Source organism: Fundulus heteroclitus, unplaced genomic scaffold (genome assembly GCF_011125445.2).
Source record: "Fundulus heteroclitus isolate FHET01 unplaced genomic scaffold, MU-UCD_Fhet_4.1 scaffold_71, whole genome shotgun sequence".
NCBI classification, from domain to species: domain Eukaryota; kingdom Metazoa; phylum Chordata; class Actinopteri; order Cyprinodontiformes; family Fundulidae; genus Fundulus; species Fundulus heteroclitus.
In genome coordinates, this window is record NW_023397154.1 from 103,365 (window position 1) to 120,677 (window position 17,313).

At 40.3% G+C, this 17,313-nt stretch overlaps 1 protein-coding gene across 1 annotated transcript in view; it reads right to left on the reverse strand.

Moving 5' to 3' along the window:
* LOC118556364 (complement factor I-like) overlaps positions 1–9,993 on the reverse strand; it is a 28,473-nt gene extending 18,480 nt beyond the window's left edge. The window contains exons 1-3 of the mRNA XM_036133988.1: positions 9,745–9,993; positions 7,824–7,981; positions 7,410–7,563 (exon numbers count right to left, since the gene is read on the reverse strand). Of these exons, the coding sequence (XP_035989881.1) occupies positions 7,410–7,563; positions 7,824–7,981; positions 9,745–9,798 (366 nt within the window). The 5' untranslated portion in view covers positions 9,799–9,993. The remainder of the gene's footprint in view (positions 1–7,409; positions 7,564–7,823; positions 7,982–9,744) is intronic.
* Between the last annotated feature and the right edge of the window lie 7,320 nt (positions 9,994–17,313).

Genomic DNA, 17,313 nt, shown 5'->3' on the forward strand with positions numbered 1-17,313 from the left:
GTGCTGTATTGGCCAATTGGGTCGTGTCTGGGCATCATGCCAGGTCCTGTTGGAAGCAAAGACCCAATAGGAAAGCATGTAAAATCCAAAATGGGACAGAAAAATGACACATAGCTGAAAGTCACGTGAAAATTTTAAAATGTCAAGAGGAAGTGACTGTGCGAATTTCAGATTCCTACATTAATCACAGCAACTGCGGTGAGCGTCGAAAGTTGCCATTCTATCTCAATTGATCCTCTCCCTCTGGCCCTCAGAGTTCCGTCGTCATGGAAACTCACTGACACACCTGCAGCGGGCGAGTCTACCGAAGTGCAGAGACTTTGCTCACAATAAGTCCCATTGGATTATAATGGAGAACTTTGCCCCGAACAACGCTTCATATCTCATGATCCCTAAATGGTAGAGACGTAATTTTTTCTGCGTTTAGTTCGTAACGGATAGGGGAAGAAGAAAAGCTATCGTTTTTTGCTGGAAAACGTTTAATAAAGGCGTAAAAAATTATGATCTAAAGGTGGTTTTTAAGGAATTTCCAAAATCCTCTAAAAACAGTCCCGAACAAATCGCTCTAGCTGAAAAAGTATAAGAGATATCAAAACAATTATTTCACTGTGAGTATCAGCAGACTTTCGAGGACTATGTTGCTCATTTTTATGTTTGTCCAAAAATCGGTGTAGGCACAGCGACGATGTAAAAAAGTGGATCATTTGGGGTGATGGAGGTCCAAAGCGTCTTCAGGATTTTGCAAATGCGCTACTCCCGAACAAATTGTTCCTGCGGAAAAACCGTAACAGGTATCCACAAAATTCCTTTTTTGTGAGTGCCAGAAGGGTTGGGACATTCATATGTGAAAGTCTCATGCCTGTACATCAAACGGTTTAGGAGTAGCGACGATGCGAAAACGTGTGATGTTTTGGATTTTCAGACTTCATTTTTCAAAACCGCTCCATAGGAAATGAATGGGGGAGGTTTGGGGTTTGTGTCGCTCTGAGGTGATTTGCGAAAAATCTATAAATGCTACACCAATGAGGGTTACATTTCCTGAATCCAGACAAAAATTCCTACGTTTTGATGTATAATTTATGTGGATAGGTTGAAAATTGAGCGAGTGAGAAGAAGTTGTTCGGAGATGAAGAATTTGTTGAATTTCTAGAGTGCGCACTCTATAACTGCCTCCTTGACGACCATAGCAACGCATGTTATTTGCTGAATTTCTTGAAAAGCCAAAATTATTTTAAGGAGGTACTATATGAAAATGGTAAAAGATATGAAAAAGCTGAAATAGACCATAATAGCTGAAAGATATCACTACATTTTAAAAGTTGAATGGCGTTTCTAGCTGAAAGTAGGCTGAAGCAGTAAGCTGTCAAAAAGCAGCTGAAATGAGCGGAATTTTAGTGAATTACATTCATTTCCTATGGGAGAAAAAAAGCTGAAAATTTGCAGAAAAAGCTGAATATTTTAAAAAGTTGAAGAGTTAAAAGTACAAAAAGACATAGCCATCCATTCCAGAAGAAGCTGAATAGTTTAAAAGTTGAATGGTTGAAATCGGAGAAAAATTGTAGGAGGAGAAGCGAATCAAACTTTAAACAGTAAAAACGCATTAGGAAGAATAAACACTAAGAAGAAGAAGAATAAAGAATAAAGAGAAACAGGATCTCAAGAACTGTGAATGCCTACTGCATTCACAGTAATAATAATAAAGAATAAAGAGAAACAGGATCTCAAGAACTGTGAATGCCTACTGCATTCACAGTAATAAAGAATAAAGAGAAACAGGATCTCAAGAACTGTGAATGCCTACTGCATTCACAGTAATAAAGAGAAACAGGATCTCAAGAACTGTGAATGCCTACTGCATTCACAGTAACTAGAAAAATTTGCATTTCCTGCGAAAATGCACTGTGAATGCAGATAGCTGAATGATTAAGCAAAAGATGCATAAGATCTTTGAAGAAGAGAAAAAATAGCTGAAAAGCATTGAAGAAGTTGAAAAAGTTGAAGAAGTTGAAAGAGTTGAAGAATTTGAACATGAAAGAACAATAGCTGAATTATTAGAAGAAGAAAAAACTGAGGGAAAGGCACTAAACATTTCCTAACTCATTCTAAACACTGAATCGTTTAACAAAGCATAAGTAGAATTTCAAACTTGAATATACTGTTGCCATATGTGGGCCTGCATTTCTAGGGAGTATAAGGGGTTTCGCCCCCATTGAAAAGCATTGGATGTTTGACACCTCCTAACTTGGAGATGCTTTACGTGACGAGGCCCAAACTTATTGTGGAGCATTCTGTATAAAGGAGGTACAGACACTGTAAAGCAGAGGTTTGTCCGAGCTTCCTAGAGCTACTTCCAATTAGCAACATGCTAACCATTAGCCGCTAACATGGTTGTGCTCAGGATCACCGGGTGATTGTACTCTGTCAGTTTGGTCCAAATCCTGTACTGGGAAGTGCCTCAAATAGGGGTGCCGATACTTAATGTCGCCAAACGTCACCAAAGTTCATGGGTCAGATTGGCCTCCTTTAGCAACTCAGCCTCACCACATCTGGGCCCAGAACTCAATATTTGACCAAAATGGTCAGTAGCGCCATTTCCCACAGGTGGGTGGTGCTGTATTGGCCAATTGGGTCGTGTCTGGGCATCATGCCAGGTCCTGTTGGAAGCAAAGGCCCAATAGGAAAGCATGTGAAATCCAAAATGGGACAGAAAAATGACACATAGCTGAAAGTCACGTGAAAATTTTAAAATGTCAAGAGGAAGTGACTGTGCGAATTTCAGATTCCTACATTAATCACAGCAACTGCGGTGAGCGTCGAAAGTTGCCATTGTATCTCAATTGATCCTCTCCCTCTGGCCCTCAGAGTTCCGTCGTCATGGTAACTCACTGACACACCTGCAGCGGCCAATCTACCGAAGTGCAGAGACTTTGCTCACAATAAGTCCCATTGGATTATAATGGAGAACTTTGCCCCGAACAACGCTTCATATCTCCTGATCCCTAAATGATAGAGACGTAATTTTTTCTGCGCTTAGTTCGTAACGGATAAGGGAAGAAGACTTGGTATCGGTTTTTGCTGGAAATATTTTTTATAAAGGCGTAAAAAATTATGATCTAAAGGACATTTTTAAGAAATTTCCAAAATCCTCTAAAAACGGTCCCGAACAAATCGCTCTAGCTGAAAAAGTATAAGAGATATCAAATAAATTCTTTCACTGTGAGTATCAGCAGGCTTTTGTGGACTATGTTGCTCATTTTTATGTTTGTACAAAAATCTGTGTAGGCACAGCGACGATGTAAAAAAGTGGATCATGTGGAACAATGCAGCTCTAAAGCATTTTCAGGATTTTGCACATTCGCTACTCCCGAACAAATTGTTCCTGCGGAAAAACCGTAACAGTTATCCACAAAATTCCTTTTTTGTGAGTGCCAGAAGGGTCGGGACATTCATATGTGAAAGTCTCATGCCTGTACATCAAACGGTTTAGGAGTAGCGACGATGTGAAAACGTGTGATGTTTTGGATTTTCAGACGTCATTTTTCAAAACCGCTCCATAGGAAATGAATGGGGGAGGTTTCGGGTTTGTGTCGCTCTGAGGTGATTTGCGAAAAATCTATAAATGCTACACCAATGACGGTTACATTTCCTGAATCCAGACAAAAATTCCTACGTTTTGATGTATAATTTATGTGGATAGGTTGAAAATTGAGCGAGTGAGAAGAAGTTGTTCGGAGAAGAAGAATTTGTTGAATTTCTAGAGTGCGCACTCTATAACTGCCTCCTTGACGACCATAGCAACGCATGTTATTTGCTGAATTTCTTGAAAAGCCAAAATTATTTTAAGGAGGTACTATATGAAAATGGTAAAAGATATGAAAAAGCTGAAATAGACCATAATAGCTGAAAGATATCACTACATTTTAAAAGTTGAATGGCGTTTCTAGCTGAAAGTAGGCTGAAGCAGTAAGCTGTCAAAAAGCAGCTGAAATGAGCGGAATTTTAGTGAATTACATTCATTTCCTATGGGAGAACAAAAGCTGAATATTTGCAGAAAAAGCTGAATATTTTAAAAAGTTGAAGAGTTAAAAGTACAAAAAGACATAGCCATCCATTCCAGAAGAAGCTGAATAGTTTAAAAGTTGAATGGTTGAAATCGGAGAAAAATTGTAGGAGGAGAAGCGAATCAAACTTTAAACAGTAAAAACGCATTAGGAAGAATAAACACTAAGAAGAAGAATAAAGAATAAAGAGAAACAGGATCTCAAGAACTGTGAATGCCTACTGCATTCACAGTAATAATAACTAGAAAATTTGCATTTCCTGCGAAAATGCACTGTGAATGCAGATAGCTGAATGATTAAGCAAAAGATGCAGAAGATCTTTGAAGAAGAGAAAAAATAGCTGAAAAGCATTGAAGAAGTTGAAGAAGTTGAAAAAGTTGAAGAATTTGAAAGAGTTGAAGAATTTGAACATGAAAGAACAATAGCTGAATGATTAGAAGAAGAAAAAACCGAGGGAAAGGCACCAAACATTTCCTAACTCATTCTAAACACTGAATCGTTTAACAAAGCAGAAGTAGAATTTCAAACTTTAATATACTGTAGCCATATGTGGGCCTGCATTTCTAGGGAGTATAAGGGGTTTCGCCCCTATTGAAAAGCATTGGATGTTTGACACCTCCTAACTTGGAGATGCTTTACGTGACGAGGCCCAAACTTATTGTGGAGCATTCTGTATAAAGGAGGTACAGACTCTGTAAAGCAGAAATTTGTCCGAGCTTCCTAGAGCTACTTCAAATTAGCAACATGCTAACCATTAGCCGCTAACATGGTTGTGCTCAGGATCACCGGGTGATTGTACTCTGTGAGTTTGGTCTAAATCCTGTACTGGGAATTGCCTTAAATAGGGGTGCCAATACTTAATGTCACCAAACGTGACCAAAATTCATGGGTCAGATTGGCTTCCTTTAGCAACTCAGCCTCACCACATTTGGGCCCAGAACTCAACATTTGACCAAATTGGTGTGTAGCACCATTTCCCACAGGTGGGTGGTGCTGTATTGGCCAATTGGGTCGTGTCTGGGCATCATGCCAGGTCCTGTTGGAAGCAAAGGCCCAATAGGAAAGCATGTGAAATCCAAAATGTCACTTGAAAATTTTAAAATGTCAAGAGGAAGTGACTGTGCGAATTTCAGATTCCTACGTTATTCACAGCAACTGCGGTGAGCGTCGAAAGTTGCCATTCTATCTCAATTGATCCTCTCCCTCTGGCCCTCAGAGTTCTGTCGTCATGGTAACTCACTCACACACCTGCAGCGGCCAGTCTACCAAAGTGCAGAGACTTTGCTCAAAATATGTCCCATTGGGTTATAATGGAGAACTTTGCCTCGCACAGCGCTCCATATCTCCTGATCCGTAAATGGTAGAGACGTAATGTTTTCTGCGTTTCTTTCTTAACGGATAGGGGAAGAAGACTTGGTATCGGTTTTTGCTGGAAAAAGTTTAATAAAGGCGTAAAAAATTATGATCTAAAGGGGTTTTTTAAGGAATTTGCAAAATCCTCTAAAAACGGTCCCGAACAAATCGCTCTACCTGAAAAAGTATAGGAGATATCAAATTAATTCTTTCACTGTGAGTATCAGCAGGCTTTTGAGGACTATGTTGCTCATTTTTATGTTTGTACAAAAATCGGTGTAGGCACAGCGACGATGTAAAAAAGTGGATCATGTGGAACAATGCAGCTCTAAAGCATTTTCAGGATTTTGCACATTCGCTACTCCCGAACAAATTGTTCCTGCGGAAAAACCGTAACAGTTATCCACAAAATTTCTTTTTTGTGAGTGCCAGAAGGCTTGGGACATTCATATGTGAAAGTCTCATGCCTGTACATCAAACGGTTTAGGAGTAGCGACGATGCGAAAACGTGTGATGTTTTGGATTTTCAGACGTCATTTTTCAAAACCGCTCCATAGGAAATGAATGGGGGAGGTTTCGGGTTTGTGTCGGTCTGAGGTGATTTGCGAAAAATCTATAAATGCTACACCAATGAGGGTTACATTTCCTGATTCCAGACAAAAATCCCTACGTTTTGATGTATAATTCATGTGGATAGGTTGAAAATTGAGCGAGTGACAAGAAGTTGTTCGGAGAAGAAGAATTTGTTGAATTTCTAGAGTGCGCACTCTATAACTGCCTCCTTGACGACCTAGCCTCGTGAGACCATCCTGATCTCGCGAGGTTTCAAGGTTTCACTCGCAGATCAGTCTGGATACCCTCCGTTGAAGAAAATTTGGAGCCGTTCACCAAACGAACGTCCAATCAGCGTTGGCTTTGAGGCGGGTTGAGGTGTGACGCAACGGGAAGCGCGTCAGTTCAGTCTAAAGAACATGGCGGTTTCAGCCGATGAAACTAGCGTTAGCGCGGCTATCGAGCAAGTTTTATCGGAATTACAGAGTATTTCTCTGCTGAGCTAACGAGCCTTTACTTGCAGCAGCAAGAGTAGCTTGGCTTGTGGTTGTGTTTTCGTCGTCGCTCGTAACAGAGCGACGACGAATCTGATTGGTTTATTTGGCCCGTCTATCACCAACATAGGCCAATCAGCTAACCAGTATTTTCGCCCCTTCCCAAAATTACTTCAACGGAAGGTTTCCAGATGGATATGCGGAGCAAATCTATCTGGCGGAGTCAGGTAATTGACGACCATAGCAACGCATGTTATTTGCTGAATTTCTTGAAAAGCCAAAATTATTTTAAGGAGGTACTATATGAAAATAGTAAAAGATATGAAAAAGCTGAAATAGACCATAATAGCTGAAAGATATCACTACATTTTAAAAGTTGAATGGCGTTTCTAGCTGAAAGTAGGCTGAAGCAGTAAGCTGTCAAAAAGCAGCTGAAATGAGCGGAATTTTTGTGAATTACATTCATTTCCTATGGGAGAAAAAAAGCTGAATATTTGCAGAAAAAGCTGAATATTTTAAAAAGTTGAAGAGTTAAAAGTACAAAAAGACATAGCCATCCATTCCAGAAGAAGCTGAATAGTTTAAAAGTTGAATGGTTGAAATCGGAGAAAAATTGTAGGAGGAGAAGCGAATCAAACTTTAAACAGTAAAAACGCATTAGGAAGAATAAACACTAAGAAGAAGAAGAAGAATAAAGAATAAAGAGAAACAGGATCTCAAGAACTGTGAATGCCTACTGCATTCACAGTAATAATAATAATAAAGAATAAAGAGAAACAGGATCTCAAGAACTGTGAATGCCTACTGCATTCACAGTAATAAAGAATAAAGAGAAACAGGATCTCAAGAACTGTGAATGCCTACTGCATTCACAGTAATTATTCTACTATTATTTATTAGTCTCCAAACCATTGTTGCTTCAAACAGCTGAAGAACAATTTAGTCTTACCTGGCAATAAGATATGTAATTCCTGTGGTTTAGCCCACAAACTGGTTCCACGCCCTCCGTGGGACACAGGTAGGGAGGTTTGCAGGCACATTGTCCTTCAATGCAACGCTGCCATGGAGGGCAAAACACCAGGCCACATGATGCTCGAGTCAACCTGAGACATATGGACCATCAGTCTGCTGTTATCCGCTGGTCCACAGTGATGGATAACCTGACATTGTTTCCACGTCTGTCTGAACAACCTGTTAGCTATCTCTCTACACCAACAGTCTCATTTCTATAAACGCGCTAACCCTTGAAAATCACTGGCACAATCTCAAACATTTATGTGACAGGATTTCAGAAATCTCAATGAAGTCCTGATCAGGACAATTGTTGAGGATTACAATAACATGTGATGGCTACTTGGCTTACTTTTTGTCCAGACATTCTTGCGAACCCAGAAACTCATCCGTCTCGGGTGCTTTGGTGGTTTTTGGAGTGGTAGTTGTGACCACTGGGTAGGGGAATTTTACCGGAAGTTGTACCTGTTGGTCTATGGCTGATGGCTGGTCTGGATCTGGTGGATTGGCCTGATGAAGCAATTAAACAGATTCTCAAGCCATCATATCCCGTTAGTTGTGGACAGAAGCTAAATGTTAAAGCATTATGCAGATGATGTGTGACATTATTTAAGAATGGCTTAAATGCACATTTTAACAATATATTTCATTGCTATTCTAACAAACAAATGACATTTTTTTTGGATGTGAAAAATATTGCCCTTAAATTTTAATTTAACTTGATCTAGATCCGTTTATCTTCTAGAAATTGTATTGAAATAAGCAGTTAATTGTTGAAATGATATTAACTTTCTTTTTCTACAATGAGGCATTCCAAAACCCAAATATCTTAGATAATTGTGCATAGCTCAGTTATCATTGGTATGACAGTCCCCTGAATGTTTATCTTCCATTCAGTTTGTTCAACAAACAGTAAACCTGCAGAACAGGAGTTTTTCAAATATGCAATTAGAAGAGCTGAATTTTGTTGAATGTATAAAAATAAATGTTTTGGGGCCCATTCGACCATAAACTGAAGAGTTGGAAAATATGAAAAATCTTTGATCTACAATCTGTTTTCTCCTATTTTACTTCAACATTGAGAAACAGCTCTACATCTTTGCCTCATTGAGCTTTCGGAGAGCTTGTTTATGTGGAACCCTGTAGTTTTATGGTGTTCCAGCATGGCTTAATCTCTTCACATTGGATCGTTTCTAAACATGTTCTGGGGCAAAAAGACCACCTTGTCAATCAGGGTCCATTGTTGGTGCCAGTGGTGCCGTATGTTTCACAAAGTCACGTTGACATTCTTCATTAAAAGTATTTGAATTGGCTGGTAGTTGTGTGTTTTCTGATGTTTAGGCACTGTTGTGTTGGTTGTTATCTCTCTTTCTTTCCTGGTACCAGACTTGGGGAAGTTGGGCCAATGTTGTGTATCAACAGAACATAAACTCCACATTGTAAACAGTGGATCTCTTTGCTTACAGGTAAATTTTGAAGAACCTGATAATTGTCCCTTATCAAATTAGACAAACACCAAATGTCTTGGGTAGCACCATGGATGGACTGTTCTTGCTGGTCTTGGTAGTTTTGGAGCTCTAGATTTTAATCCAGAGCCATAAAACATTTTTGATGGCAGCATTAAGCTGAGGGACGATGGATGAATTTAAATATATGACGATCCTGCAAGAAACCAGTCAGTCTACAGAGGGCCTGAGACTGGGGTGCTGTACTTTCACATGTTTTCTTTCCATAGAATGATAGATTTGGGTGAATTTAACGGGCTGATCTTTAATTTAGCCTTCAATCTGAATCCCATGAAACAAAGTTCCAACCCCATTTTGCATATTTTCTCCAGGAGATCAGATAGAAAGCAAGCTCGTCTAGCTTTAGCACTGTACAAATACTGAGCTGCTGTGCTTAGGCTAAAAAGAGTCAAAAAACAAACAATAAAAAGAAAAACAAAGCAACAATCTCCAAATAAATCTGGAAACAATGATATGCAGGTTTCCTTCCTGCAAAACTGACTATTTGGTTAATTGCATGTTTGGTTTATTATTAAGCAGGTAAAGATTAAAAAGATAAGAATTAAAAGAAAATGGCCGTCTACTGCTTTCTATTACATGATTTTGACCCTCGGGGCAAAAAGAAGGCACTGATTAATCGATTATCCAGCAAAACAAACATAGCTTATTGCATGCACTGCTGTTATACCTGTTATTGCTAGTTATTCTGATGTTTTACCAGCTTTGTTCTGTAGAAAACCTGAATGAGAATAAAACTGCCCAACTTACCGATTCAGAGCAAACGATAAGAAGAAATAATAGGAAAAAAGAGCCTGGTCTCATCCTGACAGATCTTGGAGATAAAGTCAAATATTTCTATATGTGTAAAAAGCTGCAGGTTCTGGAGCAGCTTTGTTCTCTGAATGGACTCAGCTTAAGATCTGAAGTATGGTCCTCTGGCTAATGTCGTCTCCCATCAATCATTAGCTCGTCTCGTCACTGTGAACACATGAGAGCGCCGTCTGTAACCCTGATTGATCCGTCTGATCCTCAGTGTGTGACAGAGGGATTGGACATGTGGGAAACCCAGATTCCTGTAAGAACCACAAACATGAGGGCGGCGATTCTGCTCAAAGGTTGAAATCTGACCTGGATGCTGTGAAGTCAGATGATTTCATCTGGGAGTTTTTTAAGTTTCAGAGCTGCCTTTGTTGACAGTTAGCTGAATGAAAATCAACACCTGTCATTGTGAAGCTCGTTATTTTAGCCAATGGGCTAAAACACGTCGCAGAAACTTGGTCAGGACTTAAGGGAAACTGGGTCACATCACAGGAAACAATTAACAATGGAGTCATTCAATATACATACATACAAACTTTGGGGATGACCAATTGCTAAATGTCTGAAAGCTGAAAGGAATCATTCCATAACTTTCTTCAAAGAGAAAAGTTTCCATATATTTTGTCAGTATTTAGCAGAACTGCCTCCAGTGTGACTTGGATCAAACGCTTATCATCCAAAAGCTTCTTAAAATAGTTCACTGGAAAGAGGTGTAACAGGGTCAGGGTTGTAGGCTGCCTTCGTACTCATACCCGTAGTTTTTATTGTCAGCACTGCGTATGTACGGAAAATACAGAGGACTCTTAAACCAAAAGCTGAAGCAGTGAACATAAGCAATAAATAGACTAAATGGAACTAAAGAAAACATTTAAATGTGATAAACACTATGAGTAGAATAAACAATGCAAAGCCACAATGGCAGGTCCCCGATAAAAACAGGAGTAAAATAAAGAGACACTAACGTCAGACGATAAGAACACAATGAAATGACGGCATAGAGTTTGGGGTGTGTCATATTTCTTACCTGCCGTCACAGACAGAGTTTGCATATCAAGGAGGGGATAAAAGTTGGTGTCAGTGAAAAAGTAGTCGAAACATAAATAAAAAGCTTAGTGATTAAATGTAATGCCCCTTTTCCACGTATTCTACTTAGGCCGGCTCCACTCCACTCAGCCCACTTGGGCAGCGTTTCCATTACAGTTATTTTTGTAACTGCAATGGCAAAACCTACTTTGTTTTTTACCTATCGGAGCAGAGGAGGGACAACATGTGATGTGAACAGACTGATGTTCAGCCATAGGTGTGGAGAGCTGGATGGGAATACATTGAGCCACCGAACAGCAATGGCTAATACCGGTCAATTCCAGCTAGCTTATTATGGCTGAAGAGCTAGCTTAGCAGTGACTGAGCTCAACTGCACATTTCTACATTATGTGTACATTGTATTCCACTGTGTTAGCTCATGTTTGGCAGGCTCAAATAGAAGCATGCAACAGTAATGGTAAATACCAGTCAATTCCAGCTAGCTTATTATGGCTGAAGAGCTAGCTTAGCAGTGACTGAGCTCAACTGCACATTTCTACATTATGTGTACATTGTATTCCACTGTGTTAGCCCATGTCTTGTAGGCTCACAATGAACCATGCAACATCCATCTGTCCATTCATTTTCTAACACGCTTATCCCTATTGGGTTCGCGACGAACCATGCAACAGTAATGGTTAATACCAGTCAATTCCAGCTAGCTTATTATGGCTAAAGAGCTAGCTTAGCAGTGACTGAGTTCAACTGCACATTTCTACATTATGTGTACATTGTATTCCACTGTGTTAGCTCATGTTTGGCAGGCTCACAATGAACCATGCAGCAGTAATGGTTAATACCAGTCAATTTCAGCTAGCTTATTATGGCTAAAGATGGCTAAAGAGCTAGCTTAGCAGTGACTGAGCTCAACTGCACATTTCTACATTATGTGTACATTGTATTCCACTGTATTAGCTCATGTTTTGTAGGCTCATATAGAACCATGCAACATCCATCTGTCCATCCATTTTCTAACACGCTTATCCCTATTGGGTTCGCAACGAACCATGCAACAGTAATGGTTAATACCAGTCAATTCCAGCTAGCTTATTATGGCTAAAGAGCTAGCTTAGCAGTGACTGAGCTCAACTGCACATTTCTACATTATGTGTACATTGTATTCCACTGTGTTAGCTCATGTTTGGCAGGCTCATAATGAACCATGCAGCAGTAATGCTTAATACCAGTCAATTTCAGCTAGCTTATTATGGCTAAAGATGGCTAAAGAGCTAGCTTAGCAGTTACTGAGCTCAACTGCACATTTCTACATTATGTGTACATTGTATTCCACTGTATTAGCTCATGTTTTGTAGGCTCATATAGAACCATGCAACATCCATCTGTCCAACCATTTTCTAACACGCTTATCCCTATTGGGTTCGCAACGAACCATGCAACAGTAATGGTTAATACCAGTCAATTCCAGCTAGCTTATTATGGCTAAAGAGCTAGCTTAGCAGTGACTGAGCTCAACTGCACATTTCTACATTATGTGTACATTGTATTCCATTGTGTTAGTTCATGTTTGGTAGGCTCATAATGAACCATGCAGCAGTAATGCTTAATACCAGTCAATTTCAGCTAGCTTATTATGGCTAAAGATGGCTAAAGAGCTAGCTTAGCAGTGACTGAGATCAACTGCACATTTCTACATTATGTGTACATTGTATTCCACTGTGTCAGCTCATGTTTTGTAGGCTCATATAGAACCATGCAACATCCATCCATTTTCTAACACGCTTATCCCTATTGGGTTCGCGACGAACCATGCAACAGCAATGGTTAATACCAGTCAATTCCAAGATGGCTGAGAGAGAGTCCTTTCAGCCGCTCTCGTATTTAGATTTCGCCACAGCAAATGCTTGCGACTTGCATACAGACTTGGCAGAGTTTTGCCCTTTCTGACACAACCGAGAATTGAAACCAGGTCCCCCGGATTAGTCACAGACTAAATCCATTACATCCGAGGTTCCCAACCCTGGTCCTCAGAGGCCCCTGTCCTGAATTTCTTAGACGTGTATCTCTTCTAGCTCTTAATCATCCATTCATTTAAGTCAAGTGTGTGGCAGCAAGGAGACACCTAAAACATGCAGGACAGGTGTATTTGAGGATCAGGGTTGGGAACCAGTGCACTACACCAGTTTAGCTAAAGATGGCTAAAGAGCTAGCTCGCTAAGTAGCGATTAAGATCTGCTGTCAGTTCATTACACTCTCTTGGGTCTCGCTGTTATAACGCACAACACATGGTGTAGGACGCCTGGAGGTGTGGCTAAAAGCCCCCCACCTCCAGGAGGTGTTCCCCTCCTGTAGCCATTACTAGATCAATGGAAAAACAACCAGCTCCAAGTAGAGTAGAGTTGGGCTGAGCAGCGGAACTGAAATCGTCTTTATGGTGCTTAGTGGTTTGAGCAGATCTGCCAACTGGACCCCAGGGTGAACCACGGCGCCCTTCCTGATGTTTTGACTGCTGTTGATTTATTTTTTCCATGATGTCAAACAAGAAGGCAGCATGATTCAGGTGTGCATCCATTTAGCTCAAATGTGATAAATTAACCTATCAGAAGCCTTCAAAGCCATGACATCATCACATGGCGTTCTGAATTTCTTCTCTCCATCATTATTTGAACATTGAACAAATAAAAATTATTTTGAAAATCCTAACTGACCTTAAACAGTAAATGTTCTGCCAGATTTGACGTCAGACAACCTGGTTCTTGTTTTGCTGTATTAAAAAGAATGCAGTGTGTATTAAAAACATTTTGTTTTGTTGAACAAGTTTTGATTACGGTATTTTCTCCAAATAAAACAGGTAAATAACCTAATCTAAGCTCTGGGGTCCATTTTGGACACAAACTTGCTTTACACAGGTAGAAATGTTTGGTCTGGGAGAATCAGGTCCTGCAGGACAAACAGTCCTGGTTCTGTCAGTAAATTAGACTTACACAATAAATAAATAAACAACCTGCTCTTAAGATCTATGTTTGTCAAGAGAACCCCACTTTGATCAAATTGTGCAAAATAAAGTATTTGTGCTGCTGAATCACAAAGTCAGAAACACGTTGAGTCACCGTGATGCATCGCAGGCAAACATGAGCCTCGGCTCAGTCGCCAGCTTTCTTCGTGGTTATGGATTATTCAGCAGCAAAATCGCTGAAAAAAGTTTCTGCAGCGTTTCCTAATCCCGAGGGAGGCAAACAAAAAGATGGGGGTACAAGCAGGTTAATGTCCAGTGCTGAATCAATAAAGACTGTTTCATCATCCCTGAACTGAGACACGGCGAGGTTCCAGCTCAGCCAAAACAAACTGAGCAACATCTCTGCCGCTCTGATGCTTCCCTCCAGAGACGCTTCAAAAGGGACGGAGAAACGTTGGCGGTTCCAGACCTAATTTAGCAGGGGGGCAGGGTTCTTTCATGGGGGCAAAGAACAAAATATTTAAACAAGGAAAAACAGAAAAGCATGTTATCATTTAATACATTAAGTGGGCCACAGAGCCAAAGAGCCACTTGTGGCTCTGGAACTGCAGGTTGCAGACTCCTGAAAGCTGAGATCATGTCTCAATACGGCTGGAGATAAAAATTTAAACACATTAATTTAAAACCGACCGTTAAAATAAAACTGTGATGGTAAAAAAAAATAAATGGGCCCCAAGGGACCAACCAGTTATGGTTTCTGTTCCACCATAAGAAGTTTAAGTATTATGTTTATTATGTCTGGCCCCTGTTGGCCCCCATCTAGAACTGTCCATGCCTATTTAACCTTTATTTCCTCTAAAGTTTATATAGTTAAAAATTGTCATGGTACAGTTTTGGCCTGGCTGTTTCCCCTTGTTATTTTTCAGCACTCTCCTCCTTCCATACACCCAGCTTCTACTCCACAGCAATCAGTCACACCGAGACAGAACTCCACCTGCTCACCCCTCTACTAAAGCCCTCCTCAGTCTTCTCTTCCCCGCTGGATTGTCTTCATTATTCTCCACTCAAACCTGCTGTCAGAGATTTTCCCACGTCTGTCTGTCAGAGCTTCGACTCTCCCTCGTCAGCCAGTCAGAGATTCTCCCACGTCTGCCTGCCTGAGTTTCCCACGTCTGCAGCCCCTTCGTTCAAAGAACTCTCTCTGCTGAGCTGCTGGTTCTTGGCGATGCACCCGGTGCTCTCCAGCTCCTGCTCCCATCTACATCCTCCTGCTTCTGCACAGTCAAGACTCTGGTTCGTTCTCTGTCCACAACTCATCTTTACTTCAATAAAACTCTTAAAGACTAAGCTCAGTGTGTGGTCGTGTCCGGGTTCATCAGAACAAATTCTGACAAAGATATCTGTACGATGTGCTTGAAACTGAGGCCATCTTTCTCGTTTGTTCACATATTCTTGTCCAATAAAGCTGATTCTGGTTCTCCTGGTTCTGTTTCCACCTGTTTCAGTCTGAAGTAAAGCATGAAAAAACAAACGTTTACTGACAAACGTTTAGAAAAAGATACACCACAAAGCCTTTTCAGACTAAATGATTTTATTGAGTATTGGTCAGAATAATGCAGAACAGTTCAGAAACAAACCAACCAAGGAGGCTGTAACAGGATAACAGAGACGGCCTCTTCCGGCCCGTTAAAGTGCTGCTTCCTCCATCACAACCAAACAGGCTCACCTGAGATTGTAAAGGAAATCTGGTTCCATTTGTTCTGGAGGAGGATGAACAATTTCCATACAGTTAATTTAATTAAGACAGAAAAATGAGGAGTTTCAGGGTCAAAGACTAATGCAGAGCAGTTTGAGTCAACCCCAGATAAACAGAAATGTACGTTAATAACTGATTATTAATTAACCCATTTAGCATAAATGATCAACCTAACGTCATCCTAAATATCAATATAAAAGCTCTAAAATGGTTTGAAGTTAAACTAAAAGGTCAAAATCAGCAGTTTTATAAGAAATGGGAAAAAAAATATATTATTTTATGCAACTATGGATCACAAATATGAAAATGACGCAAAGGAAAGGAAACATTTAGTTTACAAGATATAAAGGCAGCAGGTTAAAGTTATGGCTTCTAGCAGGTTTACAGTTTAGGAAAGTATGTTAAATGTATATGAAGATTAAATGATTATTACATTATTTTACACACATCAAAACAGCTACTTTAGTTAAGGAATATACCAAAGAGCCATTAATAACCACAGGAAGCTTTATTTTATCAGTTCTGATTGTCCACAAAGTGTCATGTTGCCCGTTTTATAACTTTTCTGTCCCTGATGATAAAACAGTCTGTGTTTCTCTGGCTTGATAAAAGATGTTAATGTGTTTAGCTAAGCTGGTTAAAACAAGATCACAGCTAATCAGATTATTAGACTTTATTCTCTGAATCTTAAAGACAGTGGAGGACATCTGCAGGAGAATCTGAACAGGACAATATTTGATTTAGGGTTCAACTTTTCCTTAAAAGGGGTAGTTTGGATATTTCTAAAGTGGGGTTCTGTGGAGTTGGTGTCTGCAGTCAGCATCTTACCCGCAGCAGATGTTCGAACAAGTTCTGCTTGCAGAAACAGATTTAGAAATACCAGAGATTTCTACCACATGGAATCAACTCATCTTTAAAATGTTAGTGTCTCATTAAAATGATAAAACAGAAACTTTATACCACCAGGCATCACTGACCTTCATGCCCCCAAACTAGTCTTCTTCAAAACAATACTATACTTCTACTATAGGAAATCTATTTGATTTTTAAATTAAAGAAACATTATTTTAAGTTTGTTTTAGGTTTTAAAATAAGGAAAAAAATCATTAAAGGTTTCCATAACAGGGAATGAATGCATTATGTTTTGATTTTTTTGACAGGCAAATGTGCGGGGCTCCTGGACTTAAACCTAGATGGCCACACTGAGGACGCGTGCTCTACCCCTGCACCACCACCGCAGCCATGAAGGAATATTCTTTAAAGAACGATGAGGGGAAAAAAAGCACCTAGTTTGTACATGAAAGGCAAACAAAATGGCTTCATAGAAACTATTCCTCTCTCCTTTATAGTTTTTGACCAAAGAGGAGTCAGTTGTGGCTCTGGAGCCCCAGGATGTGGACCCCTGCACTAGACCGTTATTATAAAAGTGTTTATTTCCACTGTAGATCGGGTTATTCTGCAGCCTGATGTAATTTTGGGATGTAATTTTCTTCATCCCCATGGGGGCCTGGATTCACTGCCACCTGGATGAAGGTGGTGGCAGTGAATCCAGGACGTGGGGCCTGTGCACAGCAGGGCGGTCCCTGACAGTTTGAAGCCGTAGTGCTGAGACTGTGGCCGTAGAAGTGTTGCGCAACAGGCCGGCGCTGCGTCCTGATTGGACGCGAAAAGAGCCGCGTCACAGCCGGAGCATGGCGTGATCCGGCGATGCCATCGTTGGCAACACGCTGCAGACATATTGATCGTGACGGGGGGCCACAGCAGA